The sequence below is a fragment of the Typopeltis vanoorti genome, chromosome 13, assembly GCF_054136105.1.
Source record: "Typopeltis vanoorti isolate ZY-2024b chromosome 13, IOZ_Tvanoo_1.0, whole genome shotgun sequence".
NCBI lineage: Eukaryota > Metazoa > Arthropoda > Arachnida > Uropygi > Thelyphonidae > Typopeltis > Typopeltis vanoorti.
The window spans coordinates 67,991,092-68,013,626 of record NC_143561.1 but is presented as its reverse complement, the minus strand read 5'-3'; the positions used below and the strand labels follow the sequence as shown (position 1 = coordinate 68,013,626).

Genomic DNA, 22,535 nt, shown 5'->3' with positions numbered 1-22,535 from the left:
TTGCTGCACCATAGACAACTCGCTGATACCTAAATCTCCAATCCAGTGCACTAATCTACTGTTCAGCCCCATCCGTTCCAATTTAATTACCAGCTTGTCATGTGGCAGTCTATCAAACGCCTTTGCAAACCGCTGTGTACGCAACACCTTTATCCAATGCATTTGTCGTCTTATTATAACAAGTAAGCAAATTTATGCACTTATGTTTTATATAATATACACAAGTTAGCAGAGATTCTCCCCTCTCCCTGCTGGAAACTGTTTTTTTTTTTTTTTTTTTGTCTCGCAAAACAGGTAAGCTGGCTGGATAAAACAAACACCAGGAACAACACATAAAATTCGTATTATTTATATATTTTATTTTTCGGCTTTTTCGACAGATTTTTCCAGAGAAGAAATGAATAGTTCTGTGAGCAGAAGTCAGTCCAGTATAAATTTCTTTTTAAACTTCCCCCTTTTATCTCTGTCCAGCCTATTATGTTAATAGTCCCCCAGAAAGTAACTTAACTATATTTATATATAGAATTTATTTTATTTACTGGTTGGTTAGGATATTTTAGAATCGTACCCATGATGCCGCATAATATGAGGTCGAAGGAGGGACGAGATCTCATTCGCACATTGTCTTCTCATAAATTTGTGTCTGAGGGATAAAATTAATTAATGTACATAAAAGGGGAAAAATAGAATTCAAGTTCAGTCGTTTCATTTTCACTATACAAGGAACATGACTTCCTTTGCAATTATTATCTCAATTACTGTCCACTTTATACTCAGTTCATGATAAAAGAAGTGGAAGATATTACTATTTTGCATCATATATCTTCTTCTTCTAGCAAGCAAGTTTGAAAAAGAACATCTTTCTTCAAATTCCTAAAATAGGCTTGAAAATAATCGCTCTGACAAGAAGTGCAACATTTAGTTGAGTATTTACCGTATTTTTCGGACCATAAGAAGCACCTTTTTACATAGAAAAATCGACTTAAAATTGGGGTGCGTCTTATGGTCCCGAAGGTAATATTTAAATACGAATCTTTACACTGTACCGAAGCTGTTAGCGAAGTTCAATTACTGGCGCAATATGTTAATAAAATTAGTAAGTACGCCACTGAAGGTAGGTACCTAAGTTATTATATCTCGCTGCATATGGGTGAATCACCGATTTAGAGCGTCAATAGTCATTAGTGTGTAAACATATGTGCTTTTGTACGGTTCTTTTGAATTATTTTTTATAAGTCGTTAAAATTTTTATCTTAAAATTAGAAAAAAATGAGTGTAAAACAAAAAAAGACTTTCATATAACGTGAGTTATAAATTAAATGTGATAAAGTATGCAAAACAATATGGAAACAGAGCAACAGAAAGACATTTTGGTCCCCCACCAACAGAAAAAAATGGTTCGCGTGTGGAGAAAACAAGAGGAACAATTAAAACTGCTATGCAAACACAAGAAAACATTCCGTTCGCACCTAGAAAAATGGCCAGAATTAGAAGTACGAATGAAAAATTGGGTAATAACAAATCATCGAAACATGGGAATATCTGTTTCTACGAAAAATGATAATTTTTGAAGCGAAACGATGGGCAACTGCTAATGGGATTTTAGATTTTACCAGATCACCGTCTTGGTGCTTTAGATTTATGAAAAGACACGGGTTATGCATGCGTACAAAAACCACTCTAGCCCAAAAAATGTCGGCTGACTATGAAGCTAAAATTATAGAATTCAATAGATTTGTCATATCAGCGAGAAGGAAATTTAACATTGAGCTTAATCAAATTGATAACATGGATGAAGTGCCTATAACTTTTGATGTCCCTTCAAATCGGACAGTAGATTCAAAAGGCACCAAATCAATAGCGATCAAAACAACAGGTCACGAAAAAACTACACTGTAGTTTTAGTTTGTTGCGCGGACGGAACAAAACTACCCCACTCCCCCATGTTAATCGTCAAGAGAAAAACGCTACCGAGAGATGAAATTCCTCGTGGCATTATTATCCACGTTCAAGATAAAAGCTGGATGGACGAAACAGGAATGAAATTATAGATACAAAAGATATGGGCAAAACGTCCAGGTGCATTGTTTAAAAAGCCTACGATGTTAGTGTGGGATCAATTCAGAGCGCATAAAACAGAATCAACCAAGAAGCTTCTAAAAGAAATGAATACAGAATTAGCTGCCATTCCTGGAGGCCTTACAAGTCAATTACAACCCTTGGATGGATCTATTAATAAACCATTCAAAAATTTTTTGCGGGAAGCGTGGAACAAATGGATGGCAAAGCCAAATCACGATGTTACAGCAACAGGACGTATGAAACGGCCAACAATTTCAGAAGTATGTACCTGGGCGAAAAATTCATGGGAAGCTCTGAAAGAAGAGATGATTATAAAGTCATTTAAGAAATGCGGGATAAGTAATGCGATGGATGGTACCGAAGATGACGCAGTTTTTGAAGGGAGTGACAACAATAGTTCAGACGAAAGTAATACGAATGGTGACATTAACGAGACCAGTGATAGTACCGAGAGTGAAGATGAGCTGAATATTGCTAATACAAATGATTGTAACAATAAATAAAAATTAAGTAAGAATTTGTAAATATCTTTATATAATAAAATACTTTTTTTCTAAAAATCGTCTCATAAATTTGGGGTGCGTCTTATCGTCCGAAAAATACGGTAATTATTTTCTAATAGGAGAAAATAATTTCATTTCACTTTATGGAGTGTATCCTTCTTGCCTCCAGTTACGTTCAGAGTCTAGCATTCTCAGGGAGGATATATGAATGCTTGACACACTTCATTCTTCAATTTTCACAATTATTCCTTGGAGAGTAGATAAAGATCCATATAAAAATTTTATATAATTCAACTTAGCAGTTTCTCGTCTCCAGGAACTGTACCAAAACTCACACCAATCGAGAACCAAAACGTAACTTTAATATAATAATAATAATAATAATAATAATAATAATAATAATAATAATAATAATTCCACTTCTCAGACTCCAGCGTCTACAGTATTTAATCCTTCATCTTACACAAGACGCCACTATTCATATCTAAACACTACCCCATAAACAGCCCACTGATAGTATTTTTATCCTGTAAATTGTGGATGAAAATCAAGATCCCGAAAGAGGAAGATAAGAATCGAAAAGGGCAATCTCCCTCTTCGTTCTTCCGGTTGCATTACGGAGACACTTCAATGACAACATGGCTGCTTTTTTTTAGTACAATAATTCCACATAACAATGATTTTGGGAGAAAAATACTACAATAAAACATAAAATATTATACATACACAACATGGCTTTTCAACTCCCTAAATATTATGATACAATGTAAACAAGTTGATTATTATTATTATTATTATTATTATTATTATTATTATTATTATTATTATTATTATTATTATTATTACATAATCATGCATTGATCATATCAACATACGGGCTCCCATCCATACATACATCATCAGTAATTAATGTCAAAATTGCCGATCACTACTTTGTCTCAACTTCGTTTTATTACGTTACCTACCCCCCACCAACACCCCAAAAGTCGACAAAACTCGATCATACTAAAGAGCATTATCGATAACCAAGTAAAAAAAGTACAGACTGGAATTGCCTACTTAAAATAAACGATCCTGTAACATTATACGAGAATTTTCAACTAAAGTTCACAGAAATATACAAAAAAGCAACAAAGCCACCACAAAGGAGGCGACAAACAGACAACAATCCATGGATAAATCACGACATACTAAATAGTATTACTGTAAAAGAAAATCTATGGAAAAAAGTCACCCAGTAACACACATTTACAAACCTTATACAAAAACACAAGAAATGAACAAACAACAAAAATTCGTAGGGCAAAAAGACACTACTACTTCCAAAAATTCATGGAATACAAAGACAACATGAAGCAACACTCAACGAATTAGTAACTCGAAAAAAGAAAACTTCAACACAAGATTTTATTGCAAAAAAGCTTCGGTCAGGACACAAATCAAGAGGAACTAGCAAACTCATTCAACCATGCCTTCAAGGTTGAATGAGTTCATGGTTGTCACACAACTCAAAAAAGACAAACTACCAACGATCAACAAAATACTACCGACACAAAGTCAAACTATGTATTTTACGCCCATAACAAAACAGGAACTGAAAGAAGCACTCCTACAGCTAAAACCAAAGACCACTCCATAGACAAAGAATAGACAAAATAAGACTCACAGACCTTATAACACACTTTGAACAAATAAATCCAATACTTTTGAGACTTGTGAACATAATATTCGACACAGGCATTATTCCACAACAAATAAAAACTGCAATAATTACGCCAATATACAAACACTGCAAAAGAAACGATACTCAGAACTACAGACCAATAGCTATCCTCCCAGTCATCTCAAAAATTCTAGAAAAAATAACGCACACCAGACTACAGAACTATTTACAGAAGTACAACATCATCTCACAAAACCAATACGGCTTTCAGAAAACTAAAAGCACCATCACTTTATTAGAAGACATCGTTGACACAATAAACAAAGCTCTCGAAAAGTATGCCGTCCTTATACTGCTTGACTTAACCAAAGCATTTGATACACTTGAACATGACATACTACTCACCAAACTATACTCAATAGGTATAAGAGGAACACTGCATACATGGTTCAAGAACTACCTCTCAAACAGAACAAAAGTAACAAGAATAGGCACATGTCAGTCGGGGTATACAAATAAAACACGGTATTCCTCAAGGCGCCATATTATCACCCACACTATTCAACATATACATTAATGATGTTCATAACATGGCCATAAGAAGTCAAATATTTCAGTACGCAGATGACACCGCACTACTAGCAATCCACACAGACGTCAACACGGCTCTCTGCAAAGCACAACAAGACCTAAATGAAATCACACCATACTTACACCAAGACGCAATTCTAATCAACGGCACCAAAACACAGATGTTAAAAATACACAACCCAAGAATCATGCGCCACGCACCACTATCGATACACTGTCACACATACCGCTGCATTAACAACAAAAATACCTGCAAATGTCCCGAAATCAAACCTGTAACACATGCAAAATACCTTGGTCTCTATATAGATTGCCACCTTAAATGGACAAAACATACAGAATACCTACACACCAAACTCCGGATCACCGCATCCAAGTAAAAGACATTATTCCATCCAACATAAAAAAACTTCTATATCACGGTATCTGCGAATCCCACTCAGATACAGTATAACAGTCTATGCAAACACATCAAACAGCCACCTAACAAAATTAGAAACATTACATAGGAAAATTGTGTCAACAGTGATTTGGACACCTTACACGCAACAACCAATATCTGACCAGCACATGGCGACACATAGAATCCTGAGCATTAAAAACCTAAAACACTACATGACATTAACAAGGAATTACTTCAACATCACCTATCGAAACAATAGAGACACATATCGTATAACATGACCTACAACAACCCTCTACATCCCTACACCCTTCAACAACTCATACGGTTCTTCTGTGAGATCACATCAGATACCAAAGCAACTCAACAACCTACCAAGAAATTTAAAACACATAGATAACTACAGAACATTAAAAAACGAACTCTGGAAAATATACCAACAAAGTTAATACACCATTAACACTAATATACACATCACAAATCACCAGCATCCCATACAAAAACAGTAACAACAACAAAAATAGTGAAGGCTAAATCCCACTCTCTTCATAAAAGCTAACCCAAGCTTCGAAGTAGGTGGGATTAACTTGCCTCACCCATCTACACATAATCCCTATAATCAAATGTAGAAATGCAACAAAACAGTCAGTAAATTACATTTAATTTAACTTAATTAAATTTAACAATAAAGAAGATACTGATTATTATGTGATATCATTAATATAATATAACTATGTAACATGAAAAAAATAATGTAATAAATTATTCTTATTATTAAAAAAATGTGTAAATAATGAGTTTACATTGTATGTTTGTGAGAAATAGGAAATATAATATTTTAATTGCACATGTGTAAATACTGTTGTATAATCACTCTTTCTCAAACTTTGAAAAAAAAAAAAAAGTAAACTACATGTAATGTTATATAACTTGTGTAACTCTGAACTACATAATTGTAAATTATTACTCTGATTATTATTTTAAAAGATAGCAAAAAAAAAACTATGTAATCATAATTATTATTGAAATTACTTTATATGTAGCACTTAGTGCTGAACCTTGTAAAATAATATACTGAATGTTACTCAAGATGATAATTGTATATATGTAAATATTTGAGATCAATAAAAATTATTATTATTATTATTATTATTACACCATCATGCATCGCTTGTTCACACGGAGATCTCAGTAATAGGCGTATAAGGTTTTAAAAAATGTGATCTGAAAAAAAGTCAGCACAGAACTCTATGTTATTATTATTAATTTTACACAATTTACTAATATTACTGATAATTATGATGCAAATAAAAATAATAATAAATGAGATTAAGGGATAATTTACTACTTACGGGAACTAGAACTCTTTTGATCTCATCTAAAGTCGCTTTTAAATCAGCTACAGAACATAACACAAGTGTTGACACAACTACATCCACACTGCCACTTGCAACTTCTTTCATATTTTCAGCTACTGCAGTAATAAAACTTTCGACGATCACGTGCGGAAAATCTCGGATGTTTTTATTAAAATAAGTTTCAAAGAACGGGTTAGGTTCTACAGAAACCAAACGACAATTGGGAGGATAAAATTCAAGATTTGTTCCACTTCCAACTCCAATTTCTAGAATTCGTATTGCTCCGGGGCCTTGTAATCTAAGTTCGGGATCGGTAGACATTAAATTGAACATAGAAGAGAACAGTTTCTTTTTTCTGTTTCGTATATGCGCACTGCTATTATTAGAAATATAACCTCCAAATACCCACGCAAACATCCACTTCTGCAAAGTCCTGCTTCTCCAATATAAAAATAAACTAATAATTATTAACCACGTTGAATGCAACCCGAACTGTAACACAATATATGCCATTCTGTGAGGTTTCTGTTTCACAGCCATGCTACTGCACTCACTGACTTATGTATCATAGATTTCGGACTTAAAAAGAATGCCATTTCTTACTTCCTTGTGCATTATTTGAGCAGACGATTTCACGCTGTGTCCTACTGACCTTGAAGAAAACGGGAGCGGTTGTATAAATATTTTTTCTCTCTCTAAAATGGTCCTTGGGTCATCTCCGTTCACAAATGAAAAGCTTCGTTTCTTCTTCATTCTTTTTCAGTAAGTCAACTTCCGAATAAGACCTACAAAACTAATATCAGATTGCCGTTTGGTTAAATTCGCGCATGACAGAAATTATTGATAAAATTACATACGCACACATACACACTTAAAAAAAAAAAAAAGAAAGAAGGAAAAATAATGTTAATTAGTACTGACACATTCAACATAAGCTGGAAAAAAAAAATGATGGCTCTTGTATGCCAGCATCCCCCCCCCCCTCGAGATATACGCAAAAGACCGCATCGTAAATATTATAAACGAATTCAAATTGGAACATTTTATTTATATTTGGAAAATATTTATATGTATTTATTATAATTTTATATAATATTATATAATACAACCTTTATATAATTTTTATTAATAATATAACAATATGTCGTTGAAATTAAGTATATAATATATACAGTATATATACTGTATTATTATTTTATTTTTTTATTTTATTTTTATTTTTATTTTTATTTTTTTGAGTTGGATTGTGTGCAATGAAAATGTTTAATCCTGTTTCATATCTTAAAATGCAAATTCTATTATTTGGAAAGTTTAAAATTAAAGAAACATTAAATAAATTATTATTAATGAAATGCAAAAAAAATAAAATAAAATAAAATAAAATAAAATAAATAAATAAATAAATAAATAAAGTTATTCAGAAAAATTAAAGATTTTGAACAAATAAATATAGTAATTACTTAATATACAAAGTACACACGTTCTCTAATTTCTTTCATTATACTGTACTTTTCTTTTTTTTTTTCTTTTTGTGGCATACGACTAAGTAAAAATTGCATATAATGTATGTAATATACGTAATTGTTAATGATATACATCTCTCTCTAGACCTTGATGAGCCTTTGCTTCCAGGAGAACTGTTGTAATAATGTGATAGCATGTTACATTTAAGAAGTTGGTTGATAAGATGTGCGCTAATGCTATTTTGCCTTCGAATTTGACTTACGCCAGAGAAGTCATGTGAAAAAAAAAAAAAAAAATAGGGATGCTTATCAGTGGTGCACTCAAGGTTTAATCTTGGGGGGGGGGGGAGAGTTGAATAGACAATTTGAGAATACATACTACGCATCGTATACAACGTATGACTGAGCATCTGCAATGATCGCTAATTCACAAGTAGTATAGAAATAGAAGACACGTCACAACATAAATAAAAAAAAATGAATTTCATTAATTAGGAAAAGATTTTTGGAAAATTTTCTAGTGTTTTTTTCCTTTTTCTTTGGGGGAGCAGGGCCCCTTGGCTCCCCTCTGGGTGTGGTACTGATGCTCATATAATAATAATAATAATAATAATAATAATAATAATAATAATAATAAACAATGTTAAACGATAATAAAAATACGACAGACAGCTACTGCCATCTCGTGTTATTCACTAGTGTATTGTCTGAAATAGAGCGATTCACAAAATTAATTTTTTTGAGTTGCAAGATTAAAAATTCACGCTTCCGGATCAAAAATCCAACTTGTCTGCCCCAAACATTGATTAGCTCTTGAATAATATATTTTGAAAGAATATCTAGAAAAAGTTCTTTTAGTCGAAACCCATATCAAGCCTATAAGTGTTTCTTCTACCTAGTGTTATGAAAGCATTTACAAAAGGCTGTACAGACATCCATATTCATATAATTTCTTTCAATTTTTTACTAATGAATTAATGTTATATTTTTAAATTGTATAATTCCAAACGTATACCAAAATAGGTTTCATTTTTGTTATTTGTCTAAAGATTTACGTTTTATTCATACTGTTTCCCCGTGGAAATCGGCACGGACAACACGCATCGCTTGTATTGTTCCTACCTCCAGATTCTCCACTAGCAATAATGAACAACTCATTCTTATACGATTTGACAACTTGAATCTCTAGTTTTAAGTCGCGATCTCAACAAATGATTGATAGACAGGACACTTTCATGTTGACGAAGTGGTTTTGTTGTATGCCACTTGATTGAAAAGACATCATCCATTTCCATCCTGGAAAACACCAGCCCCCAAAAGCTCAAGAGCTCTTCTCAGGCAGAAACCTTAAGAGGGCAAAAACTCCCATTTAATACTAAAGCAATCCAGTATCAGAGAAATATATTTTCATAAGTGAACTCTCGATCGGTGCGTAAAAGTAATTAATAAAGAAAGAGTCATATTGCTCCATTTCGAAGAAGTAAATTATATAGAAATGGTGGATGTTAAAGATCGCACAACTTTCATACTTTCTACATACATTCGACTGAACTAATGTTGGATCTTTAATGTTCACAATTTCTATATAATCTATGTCGCCGAAATGAAGCAATATAGCTCTTTCTTTATTAATTACTGGTAGGCCTGTGTAGCTCAGTGGAAGTGGCGCTTGCGTCCTCTACGCTTGGTCGCTTGAAGTCGGACTTAAGTTCAAGTCTAGTCTCCGACTGGAGGAACTTTTTCTAAGCCTTTCTTCGACCGATTCCCGAGTTAGTCTATCTCTGGCACGGGCAAACGGGTTTTTCCTCCCGGAAACTCGGGTTTTTCATTCCATAAACTCAAGAAAATCGACCATAATACCCACATTATGTCAGACAGTAACATATCTTGTTAGGGTTAGGTACCAAGAGATGGCAGCACTTGTTTGCCAGCCTCTTCATCGGTGGCTGCTATAATTAGTGATAGACATGGGCCAGCTATCTCTGATTGGCTACTGGTGGAGATTGAATTGCTCACTCAGTCTCCAAAAGCTAGATAGGGTTAAAAGGCCTCGCCTACTCCCTATAAGGGAATAAAAGGCGTTAGCTGATTTATTTATTTATTTATTACTTTTACGCACCGACAGAAAGTTCACTTGTGAAAAATACATTCTCCTGACATTGGATTACTTCAGAATGGCACGAGGGTTTTTGCTTTCTTGAGCTGCTGTGGATCTTGAGCTGGCCCTGGTTCAGTTTCCCAATCACTGCATTCCAGTGAATGCTTGCCTATGCTATTGCTTTTACCGAAGTGTTCTTTACCCGACAGAGGGAGGGCTTTTGCTGTATGCACTTTGAGATGAGCAGTTCTGGTTAGGGAAGGGTGTCACTGAGTAGAACTGCCAGTGGGTATATTTGAGTGATTGAGATTCATGAGTTAAAATGAATAATAATAATAATAATAATAATAACCCTAAAGGTTATAGTGATCTGATGGATCGCCTAGGTTTTTGGAGATCCTTTTCTGATATTATGGTCTCTGAAGAAAATCAAACAGTTCGGAACATTTGTCAGGCCAGCGAAACCTTTATCGAATGCATTAATAAAAGGAAAAATACACGAATGCTTGGGTAGCGGTCGTGTTCTTTGAAGTAGTGCAAGCTAAGGACGCCAATGCCGAAGATTGTATTCTTATAAGCTCTCTAGTCAAAATGAGGAAACTCTCAAAGTTTCTACAATCATTCAGCTTTGAATAATAATAATAATAATAATAATAATAATAATAATAATAATAAAGCATATAAATTCGCAACAAATTAATTTCACTTCTAACGGAAGCGTGGGAAAAATTAAAATAAATAAATATATATATATATATATATATATATATATATCCTCTAAAGCTCTTTATTTTTTGAAGGCAACAGCAGATTTCTTTAGTCCCAACTTTCGGAAATAAGATGGAGTCTTAGTCCTTGTTGGTAATTCAGTTCAATTCATATCTACTGACTATATGAAGACATTGATGATGAGAATACCACAGCCATTTGCAACAGTTTCATATTCTTAAAGATCGAGTGACTGGGAAACAGACCGGAACAAAATCTTAGAGAAAGTTTCATTTTCAACAAGGTAATTACAGGCAAGAAGATGAAACTCGTAACGACTTACTCTACCTGTCTGTAAGGTGTTCTTTTTCTAGTGCTTTGGTTTTATGAATGCTGATAGGCTGCCAAAAATTCCCAAGCATTGTTCACATGAAATCTAGTGCTCACATTTCTGATTAACATCAGAACACCGAACACCTATTTCAAATACAGTTTGTGAAACTTTCCTGCATAGCTTCATAGTAACTTCACGGTAACTCTGCGATGTCAGATATGTAGATGAAATCATTAGATGGTCCATTCCTTTTACTGATTATAGAATGAACATTTCATAGGCTTGTATTTTCTCAGTCTATTCTAGAGTTTCCGATCTTTAATGCAGAAACGTATGATTTCCTCTGGGAGAAATTTCTAGAGGAAAAACCGACAATAGAACAGATTCCGAATATGGAATGAAATAATAGTTACGAGGGTCGTAGAATCGGAAATATCGCCTCTTGTTTAACATGACATTGGAATAAACTCTACTGCGATGACAATGAGAGGTGGAAACTGTCTACCGATATCCATTGTCAGGATAGTTATAGAAAAGGCAAGGAATAAAATGGTGAAACATCCTGGATCGTCCTCTTCTGGTTAGCATCAAATATTTCAAAAGTGATGTTTTGATACTCTACCCCTTATGCATGAACTGCAAGAATACTATTATTAGGCAGGACATATTTGATATTTATACAGTATTAGGCATTGTAATGGTGTTTGAGTGAAAGAAGAAATGGTTATGTTTTGGAGGAAGTGGACTTGAAAAAGTTGTTTTCATTCCACTGAAACATGGAAAGTAATCATTATTAAGACAATGATTATGAAAGATCACAGAGTAGGAGATATGTGAACATTGGCCGGCTTGTTGAGTGAGAAAGATGACTGGGAAATGCAGTCTTCGGCTAAATTATGAACAGCACATGAGGTAAGTGACAGGAGAAAGAATGTTGGAATAAGTAGAGCACTAGAGTACTTGAGCAGGTGAACAAATCTCAAGAAGCTATCCACCATAACATTCTTTGACATGTAGCGATTGTGGAAATTGCTAAAGATTTTGAGAGGATTCAGCACTGAAGGCTTGCCTAAGTGGAGAAAACCGCAAAGTTTGATATGAAATTATTCGTTTGGATAAGAGGATGGATGACCTATAGATATTAAAATGTAGTATATTGGGACATATGATTGTACATGGTTTATGGTAACCAATAGTCTACCCAGCAGTCCTTGGTCCGTTGTTATTTGCTCTTTATATTAATGACATTGAGATCGTTTTTACAGATGATATATAGATATTGCTGAAGAGATAGGCATGGTAATCAGTAAACAGAAAAGCAATACTTGCAGAATAATTTGTATAAGTTGAATCGTGGGCATGTAAATTTAAAGTTTTGCACTTTGGTGCAATATTGTACCAAATATCCAAATGGTGTATTATATGCAGGATTACACTAAACGAAACTGATCAGGCTGGGGACTTAGAGTTTTAGTAGATAGGATTTGAAGTTCAAGGGTCATATAGAAATTGCAAATACAATGCAGAAGATAATTGAAATGCTGAAACGAACATTGATATGCTAGAATAAGGAAGACATTTTTTTTTCTTTACAAGGCTATGATACGACCTCTTCTAGATTATTGTATGCAGATTCGGTCTCTAGATTTCCGAGGTGAAGGTGCAAAGAAGATGTCAGAGATGATATTAGGATTGTGGAATGTAGATTACCAGGAGAGATTCCCAGTCATTGGGAAATTATGGAATGCAGACGCTAAAAAATAGAATAAAGGAGTGATATGACACAGTTAAAACTTCTGAAAGGGTCTTACAGGATACCAGCATTCGTTATTTATGGAGGGTAGGAACGGAGGAGAACGAGTGAACATTGATGAATGTGAATAAATGCAGTTAAGAGATGGGTTAGAGGTATTTTTCTTTCATGGAACGCTGTATTACTGGAATGGCTTGCTTTTGAATGTTGTGAATGCAGATAATGCAATGAATTCAAGAGAAGATATGGTGTCGTGTGTGTGATATTTGACCTCTCGTGATGAGTCAGACTCCTTGAGGTCTTTTGTAATAACAACTATAATAATAAAATATCAGCTAAAAAAAATATTTCGACGCATTTTAGTCCTATCCAACGTTCGGATACTGAGGAGGCACTTGAATCTCCACCGGAAATAACTGACCAAAGAAAGAAATCCTAACAAGTTGCGCTATCTCTTGTCCCTAATTGTAACATTATGTTTATTCTCTGAAACAGTTTGGGTTCTACAGTCGATTTCTTGAGTTTACGGGAAATAACAATCTTAGAAAAAGTTCCTTTGAGTTTACGGGAAATAACAACCTTAGAAAAAGTTCCTCTAGTCGGTGACTAGAATCGAAAACATTAGGCATTATGCAGGCGGCCTAATGCCGTGGATACACATGCTACTTCCACTGAGCTACACAGGCTTAATAAATTAATTTATTAATTTAAATTAACTTAATAAATTAATAATAATAATAATAATAATAATAATAATAATAATAATAACAACAACAACAAGACGTTTCTTTGAAACTTCTGATAAAAACTTCAATATACATGGCTTTTTCTGTTGACAGATACAGCAACTTACTTCTCTCTTCTGTATAGTCTTGCAACAGCAAGAAAAGTCGCTCTTCCTCAGCAGTGGAAAAAAACAGCAAAGAATTGTAAAGTCCTCACAGTACGAAATAACACTCAAAGTTTTTTGAGTTTCTACTTCTGACATGATAGAAAATCATTAATTATTTTTCATTGATACGAATTTTCAGTTATCTGTTTATCTTTATGTTGCAATAAAGGACAGTCGAATAATAACTTTGCTGAATAGTCACAAAGCAGATGAGATTATTCGGATAATAAACGCGCACTTCGCGATGATCTATCAATCTGGCGTGTGCAACGTGTTATTCATACATTGGATGAAGAGAAAGAAAGGTGAATGAGAAGGCTCTAGAGCTGTTGCATAACCCACGCAAAAATGCCAATAGAAACAGAAGGGATATCAGCTCATATATGAGATATTTTCAGCTGAACTGGTTAGGCCTTTGAGTTAGTTGTGATGTACTTCGATTCATAGCACAGGAAAGATCCCATAGGAATGGAAAGAATGTATGCTAAATCGTTATAGAGGTGGTGCAAAAAATGAAATATCTAATTGTCAACTCATTAGTATCTCTTCTGATTAATTTGGAAAAGCTGCTAAGGACTCATGTACAGAGGATTGAGAGACAAGCTATACAATTCAAGGAACTGTATGGGCTTGTTAAAGGAAGTTCATTTCTGAGTAATTTATTCATATTTTTTAATATGAATACACATATACACTGTACTTACAGTGTATATGTATACACTGTATACGTCTTTAGATAAAATATCAAAATTATGGTAAAAATTAAAAAAAAATTAAACATGAAAAAATATTGTTTATTATAGACAAAGTTATACAGTTTAGCATAATTTAAAATTACTTAAAAATAAAATCCATTGGTTTAATTGTAAATAAAGGAATCAATTTACAATTTTTGGACATTACAATTAAATCCTTTAATTGTAATGTCCAAATATTTAAAAAGACGGAGTAAACACGATAAGTACTACGAACACTCTACTACTGGCGCAAACTGCATATAAACTACAGTGGAACTGCGCGATGGACAGTGCCGCATTACGCTAATAGATCACATCTTGCTATGACGTGCATGTGCTTGCACGCGTAGCAATATAACACTGTGTAAGCACAGTGCTGCTAGCGTCCTTCTTGCTAGACCTCCTAAATGGATTTTTATTATTTTTTTGTACAAAATAAGAGAATTGCATAGGATCGTTGATGATAAAATTAAATATTACAAGCAAATATGAATAAATTAATAAATATATTTATATAGAGAGAAAAATTGGGGGTGCTGCGGTTTCTGCAGCACGAGCCGCCCCTGGTTACAACTGATAAAGGTTAACGTTGCATAAAGAGAATGGGTATACTATTCATCATGAAGGTTGTTTTCTTGATCATAAATTAGTAAATAATAATATTTGGTTAACCGATCAAGTGTTGATCAATTTTATTAATTATCTGGACCAACTAGTTTCGCCACACTTATCTGTTGGCTTCTTCAGGGCACTTACATATAGGTTTAAACACTCTCACAATTATGCGTAACTGCAAAACTGACAAGAATAAAAACTGACTAGAATAATTACAAATAAAATAGTATCGAACGTGAGTGAAACACGTATCGCGTGTACAAGATCAGCTAGCTGTTGCTGAGGAACCTTCTGTAGTTTGTATTAAAGTTCATTTCTTCCGTTTTTAAGGCTCTGATTAGGGTTTTCCATATCTCTGGGAGTATTAGGCCTTGATTTCTGTTAAGGTTCACAGTAGAACGGGCGACTATGGCTGCTTCTTTGAACATTCTTGAATGGTAATCTTCCTCTAAGTTGCATCACAACGGACAACAAGACCCTTCAAGATGAGTTAAAATTTATTTCCAACAATCTGTACTTGAACGGCTATCCAAGAAGACTAGTCAATAAAATCCTTTTCTCTGAACCACCACAAAGAGAACAAGAAGAGATTCAATATATAAAAACGATTGCAATTCCGTATGTAAGTGGCATCTCCAACAAGCTCACCAATCTCCTCAAACAACACAAAATAAGAGTGGCATTTCAGCCTATAGATACTATTCGTAAACTACTATGATCTCCAAAAGACAACCATCCTTTCTACAAATATGCTGGAGTCTATAATATTCCATTGCTCATGTGGCTCTAATTACATCGGACAGACTTCGAGAAGCCTCGAAATCAGGCAAAAGGAGCACATTGGCTATGTCAAAAACAACAGACAGGACATTTCTGGCCTATCGTCTCATTTCTCCACAACTAATCATGTCATCGAGTGGGACAAAAGCTGTTCCCCTTACTTAGAGGAAGATTACCATTCAAGAATGTTCAAAGAAGCAGCCACAGTCGCCCGTTCTATTGTGAACCATAACAGAAATCAAGGCCTAATACTCCCAGAGATATGGAAAACCCTAATCAGAGCCTTAAAAACGGAAGAAATGAACTTTAATACAAACTACAGAAGGTTCCTCAGTAACAGCTAGCTGATCTTGTACACGCGATACGTGTTTCACTCACGTTCGATACTATTTTATTTGTAATTATTCTAGTCAGTTTTTATTCTTGTCAGTTTTGCAGTTACGCATAATTGTGAGAGTGTTTAAACCTATATGTAAGTGCCCTGAAGAAGCCAACAGATAAGTGTGGCGAAACTAGTTGGTCCAGTTAATTAATAAAATTGATCAACACTTGATCGGTTAACCAAATATTATTATTTACTAATGGGTATACTATGATACCCTAGACCTTGCCGATGCATTTGACAGGATACCACATGTAAAGTTGTTGCGTAATTTAGAAGATATTGCAGTAGAATATAAACTACTGACTTGGATACGAGAGCCTGGCAGACAGGTAACAGAAAGTGGTATATGGAAAGTGTGAGTCAGCCAGGTTTAAAATGAATATTAATATTCTTCAGGGACCAGTCCTTGTACCATTGTTATTCAATCTAAACGCTAAAGATATTCAAATGTTCAATTGTTTTCCGACGATGCAAACGGAGATATTCATTTGTGTGTTGACGATGCAAAGATAGTCAGGGATGCTACTAATATGCAGCATCTACAGAATGACTTGTTTAAGTTTAACCTGTGTGCAAAATGTTAATAAGTGAAAGTTATAACGCTGAAATCTCATCACACCAAAGTGTAATGAGATTCCTGATGAGGTCAGGAATCTCAGAATTATGGTGGTGAAAAGTCAACGTTCAAACGTCACATAGAAAAAAGAACAAATCTAACTTAGATGATAATTGTTATTCTGTACGAAATATAGATGTAGAAGTAATTTTTCCTCTTTATCCGATCCTGATGACCTTCGCTTACACTGATATGCAGTAGGAGTGATCTTATTGAGACCTATAACCTTCTCTGCTATAGAATACGGCTGGTGAAAAGTTCCGTCGTTATATTGAACATTGGGGGGGGGGATCCGTGTCAGTTGAGTTTTGCGCAGTTAAGAAAGTGGTGAGATTTTTCCCATAGAGCAGTGAGTGAGCAGAACAGGCTGTCTGTTGTACATCTAGCATAAATAAGTTTAAGAATAGGTAAGACAGGTTGTGTCTGATGTGTACTTTCCTGGATCAGTTGTTGACTTCCTCTTGTTATTTGATGAAGAAAAAGAAGATGATGATATAACCACAACATCAATGCAAAAGTTAGGAAGAACTAAAGGAGAACACTGATATTGTCAAAGCACTACATTTGATGCAGAATGAGTTTCTTTTCAATATTGTTAGCTTTATTTAAAAATATATGGAATTTCTTGACAGGTATTTATTAGTGTGGTTGTATTTCAATAACATGCATGGAAAAAGGAGTTCAGTGCAATGTTGAAATAAGGGGGGGGGATCATAATTTTTATTATATTCACTCACGACAGGTTGGAAACCTGTTGCACGTTTTGTACACTGATGGAAGTATTAGATAATCTTTGAAAAACCTGATCTAGAAATCAAGATGAAAGATTTCCAAGTCATGCCAGTCCTCCAATATACAATGATACCCTAGCGCTGGGAGAAGAAATTTTGCTATCACTGAAATCCATGCCACGTTGCAATTGAAACCTACAGTCTGTAGTTTAGGAACAGAGATACTGCATGCTCAGCCAACTTCTATGCTACATTGAAGGTTTTATTGTAAAGGAAAATGAATTATTGGGTGATGGACATTGACAAGAGGGATAAAAAGAATATTGTTCATCTGTATAAGGATCTGATAAAAGCATCTCCTGACTGATTTATTTTTTTAGGGGTGGGGGATGTGATGAATTGATAAAAATATGCACAGGTGGAGATCATATCAAGACTATCAAATGTTGATTATGAGGCTATAATATAACTGTGGGAAGCACAGTTGAAAAAATCACCAGAAAAGGCGAGATATATGTTTGATACATGTAAGTTTCAAGAGGTTTTTATATGGTAAATATAAAGGGATAATGCTGGATTTAATATCCACTTGATTTTTATAATTTTGCATCGCCGAAGTGAAGCCTTTTGGCTCTTTATTTTAGTAAATAAAGAGCCAAAAGCTTTATTTTAGTAAATAAAGAGTTATTTTTCATTATCTGTGAGGACATATGAAATTTCTGTAGGAGTGGTTAGAAAGTTCGTGAGGAGAAGATTCATCTTGTGACCAGAGAATAAAATATGTTACTGGAGGAAGTGCTAAGTATAATGGAATGAATGAATCTAGATCGAGTCTTCTCCCTCGTGTCCTAAGATTGAGGCAGCCAGTTATAATAATAATAATAATAAATCACCAACGCCTTTTATTCCTAAAAGGGAAAAGACGCGGCCTTTTTCTCATAACTAATGATAGAGAACGTTCGTTGCTCAGTCGATTTCGATAATGCCTTTTGCTTGGAAAGACCTGGGTTCGAATGCCGTCCAGATCGCGAAGAACCTTTATCAAAGTTTTCAAATAAACTGGGTTAGTCGGTTTTACACCGAGATAGCAGGGTTTTATTCCAGGTAACTCGACTTTTTCATCTCGCTAAACAAGCAAAACGGCCAGAAGAACATACGCAATTGAACATCATAGTATATAATGCAGGTAAGATTAACTGTCCTAATCAAGTGTCAAAAAAGTGAAGTTACTTGGCCGTAACATGCCGCTGAGCTTCCTACGTAATGTGAAACGGGAATAGTTAGCGCATATAAGTTGGAGCAAATCGCATAGACCAGGAATGTTTTTTTTATAGCATGACAAGAGGGGGACAGAAAAGGGAAGATGCTTATTGAAAGTTAAGCCAAAGCTTATCAGTATTACTCCATTATATCGTGAGCCTTGACACTGAAGTCACATGTAATAATAATAATAATAATAATAATAATAATAATAATAATAATAATAATAATAATAAATAACTAAATAATAATTAAAACAAATATTGATATGATATGACATCGATAGCTGAGTCTGTTTTCATCTCCTAACAAGATTTCTTAGCGATAAACTTATTCCTATTAGCGTATTATAATTAAATGTATGCTTTTAATAATTATTTTATGCCTATTCATTGTTATCTTGCATCACCTATTAGTAAAACCATATGCTCTTTGTGAACTGCAGCTGGTCGAGTTGATTTTCATTATGGGGGTGGTTGACTTTATGTCTGTAACCGTAACGTCTGCTTTAGCAATGATTCGCTTGTATACAGGTCTGCTCATTTTGAAATAGATGTAATGTTCTTTAAAATCTTGCAGAAATGAAATCTGCTATTACAAGTGAGAACTATTTGTTATTCAGACATTTTAATTTTTTGCTATCCCGAATGTATGGACAGTTTAGAATTATATTATATTATTAAATTTATTTATTCAGATATATACGGTAGCTATTATCAGCCGTCTATGCAAACAAAAGCCCATGTGATTTCGAGGTATATTCCTCCTAGTCATATATTTTTGCCCTTAAGTACTCTTCGATGTTATTCAGACATTTTAATTTTTTGCTATCCCGAATGTATGGACAGTTTAGAATTATATTATATTATTAAATTTATTTATTCAGATATATACGGTAGCTATTATCAGCCGTCTATGCAAACAAAAAGCCCATGTGATTTCGAGGTATATTCCTCCTAGTCATATATTTTTGCCCTTAAGTACTCTTCGATGTTTAGTAAGTGTTTTATTAGAATTGAAAGGTAGGTAAGATGAGCCAACAGTTTATCTGATTGTGACTGTAGTTCCAGTTTCACCGGTCATCTGTCGAGATTTAAAACGCTAGGTATATATTGGGAAAGACTATACTATTTTTATATTATCATAATCATACTTTAGAGGCTTACTTTAGCCAGCACGTTGCCCATCATACTGCTTTTCATTGACTGCCGATGCGCTGATCATTTCCTCAGGAACCTATTCTATTCATTGATGGGGAAAAAAAAAAAAAAAAAGCTTGTTGATCGTACTTTTGCTTGCTCACATTTTAGGAATAACATTCTGTTTATTTTCCTTCATACCATGCATCTAGAAATCTCCCTTGTACCTGTATCTATCTTATACAATTCCATTAACTTACGTGTTAAAATAAGCTAGAAACTATACAAAATTGTCCAGAGTAAGCTTTTTACGTCAATGCATTAAGCAGGATTTTGATTTCAAAATAATCTTTGTCGTAAACAAGCTTTGGCTTTTACTGATTATATCAAGTATCCACTTTTCTGCCTCTTTGATAAAATTTGCAACTCGCAAATCTTTAATCAAACCCTATATTTGATATATATTCCTGATTTTCTTGAAATTGTAATAAATATATTATTATTATTATTATATGACATCTCCAGAGTCCCAAGGCTCACCATAGGAGGGCACTCCACACAATCAGTGGTCTTCATTGCTTAAATGGTCATCTGCACACAATATCACAATCTGTATAACTATGTCACTGATCATCCAGTATACACAATAACATATAATGCTACTAATAGTGTTTTTTTGTCTGTAATTTGCATGTGTATTATGGCCGATTTGCCTGTATATATATATATATATATATATTGTCCAGATTAGGCTTTTTACGTCAGTGCATTAAGCAGGATTTTGATTTCAAAATAATTTTTGTCGTAAACAAGCTTTCGCTTTTACTGATTATATCAAGTATCCACTTTTCTGCCTCTTTGATAAAATTTTGCAACTCGCAAATCTTTAATCAAACCCTATATTTGATATATATTCCTGATTTTCTTGAAATTGTAATAAATATATTATTATTATATGACATCTCCAGAGTCCTAAGGCTCACCATAGGAGGGCACTCCACACAATCAGTGGTCTTCATTACTTAAATGTTCATCTGCACACAATACCACAATCTGTATACTATTTCACTGATCATCCAGTATACACAATAACATATACTGCTACTAATAGTGTTTTTTTGTCTGTAATTTGCATGTGTATTATTGCCAATTTGCCTGTATATATATATATATATATTAAGTATATATTTAATCGGCCCACAAATATTTGACTTGTAGCAGTCATTTTGTGTGGAAATGATGGAATAGTGCAGCATATGACAAAACAGTTAAGCCTAATAATGATATATATATGTGAAGAGATCTGTTTCTCAGGTGCAATTATGATTTCCAGAAGAAGAATGCCTTGAACCTTGTCCTGTGCTGGTTTACATAGTGCTCTATTCATGTAATTTTGTTATTTAAGAAGATCAGCAATATCCACATTGAGGAACTTAATAGCTATATCTGTAACCTGTATATCTGTAAGTACAGTATGCTGCCTACAATTCACTGAGTTTGGTGGAGAAAACACCATCATCATACACAAACCCTACTTGAAAGACTACACTAAAATTATGTATAATCCTGCATAACTCAAATTTTTAACAGAATTGACTGCCTCTATTCTTTCCAATTGAAAAATTCTCCTTATTAATTTGTTTTAAGTTATGCTTTTAAGCACCTGTATTGTTGAAAGTTGAAATGTTGTTCCCTTCAGAAAAGACCTAAGTCTTATCATGACAAGAGGAGGAATCTTTATGTGGGCTTTTTCAGTTGAAAGTGAGTTAGCAGTCTCATATGGAGATAGTATGCTTTTTTTTAACTCACAGACACTTGGATTGTTCATCCTGCATACAGTCATATCAGCCAGAGAACACACACACACACACAATTTACAGACACAAAAAATATACCATTGGTAGATAGCATCATTGTAGGTAGACATAGGATTAAGTGGTGGAGATGGCAGTTGTGAGGTATGTCCTCGTTTAATGAGTCCTTAGAAGCATTGTGTAATAGTATAAATGATGTTATTGTTGTATGGGCACCTTCTTGGAGTCTGAAGACTCATTGTAGGAGACCCAAACTAACCATATAATATCTATCATACCTCTACTTGAATCCATTAACAGATAAAGCACTCACAACTCACAAAAATTGTAGTTCTCTTGCCTTTAATACCACACTCTTACTCAATTTCCAGGGGAAATTGAGTAAGAGTGTGGTTATTAGAGGCATATGTGGTTATTATATTACCTTATCTCTACTTGTTGGTGTTTTTTTCAATAGCCAATAATCTTATCAGCTGTCTTGGCACCCTTGGCCATATGCACTCTGAACTTTAACTTTCTATCTATTACCCGCCCCTAAATCCATAGCCTCATCTATTTCCTGTTATACATTTCCATCAATGTGGTACACAGCTTATAATCTGTTCATCCC

At 34.1% G+C, this 22,535-nt stretch overlaps 2 protein-coding genes across 2 annotated transcripts in view; one reads left to right on the top strand and one right to left on the bottom strand.

Moving 5' to 3' along the window:
- LOC150100247 (thiol S-methyltransferase TMT1A-like) overlaps positions 1–7,371 on the bottom strand; it is a 31,222-nt gene extending 23,851 nt beyond the window's left edge. Inside the window, exon 1 of the mRNA XM_090402971.1 lies at positions 6,595–7,371. Within this exon, the coding sequence (XP_090259097.1) occupies positions 6,595–7,140 (546 nt within the window). The 5' untranslated portion in view covers positions 7,141–7,371. The remainder of the gene's footprint in view (positions 1–6,594) is intronic.
- A 12,112-nt stretch (positions 7,372–19,483) lies between these two features.
- The window catches only part of DUBAI (Deubiquitinating apoptotic inhibitor), a 212,399-nt gene continuing 209,347 nt past the window's right edge, over positions 19,484–22,535 (top strand). The window contains exon 1 of the mRNA XM_090402619.1: positions 19,484–19,572. The gene's annotated coding sequence lies outside the window, so the exon portion shown is untranslated. The remainder of the gene's footprint in view (positions 19,573–22,535) is intronic.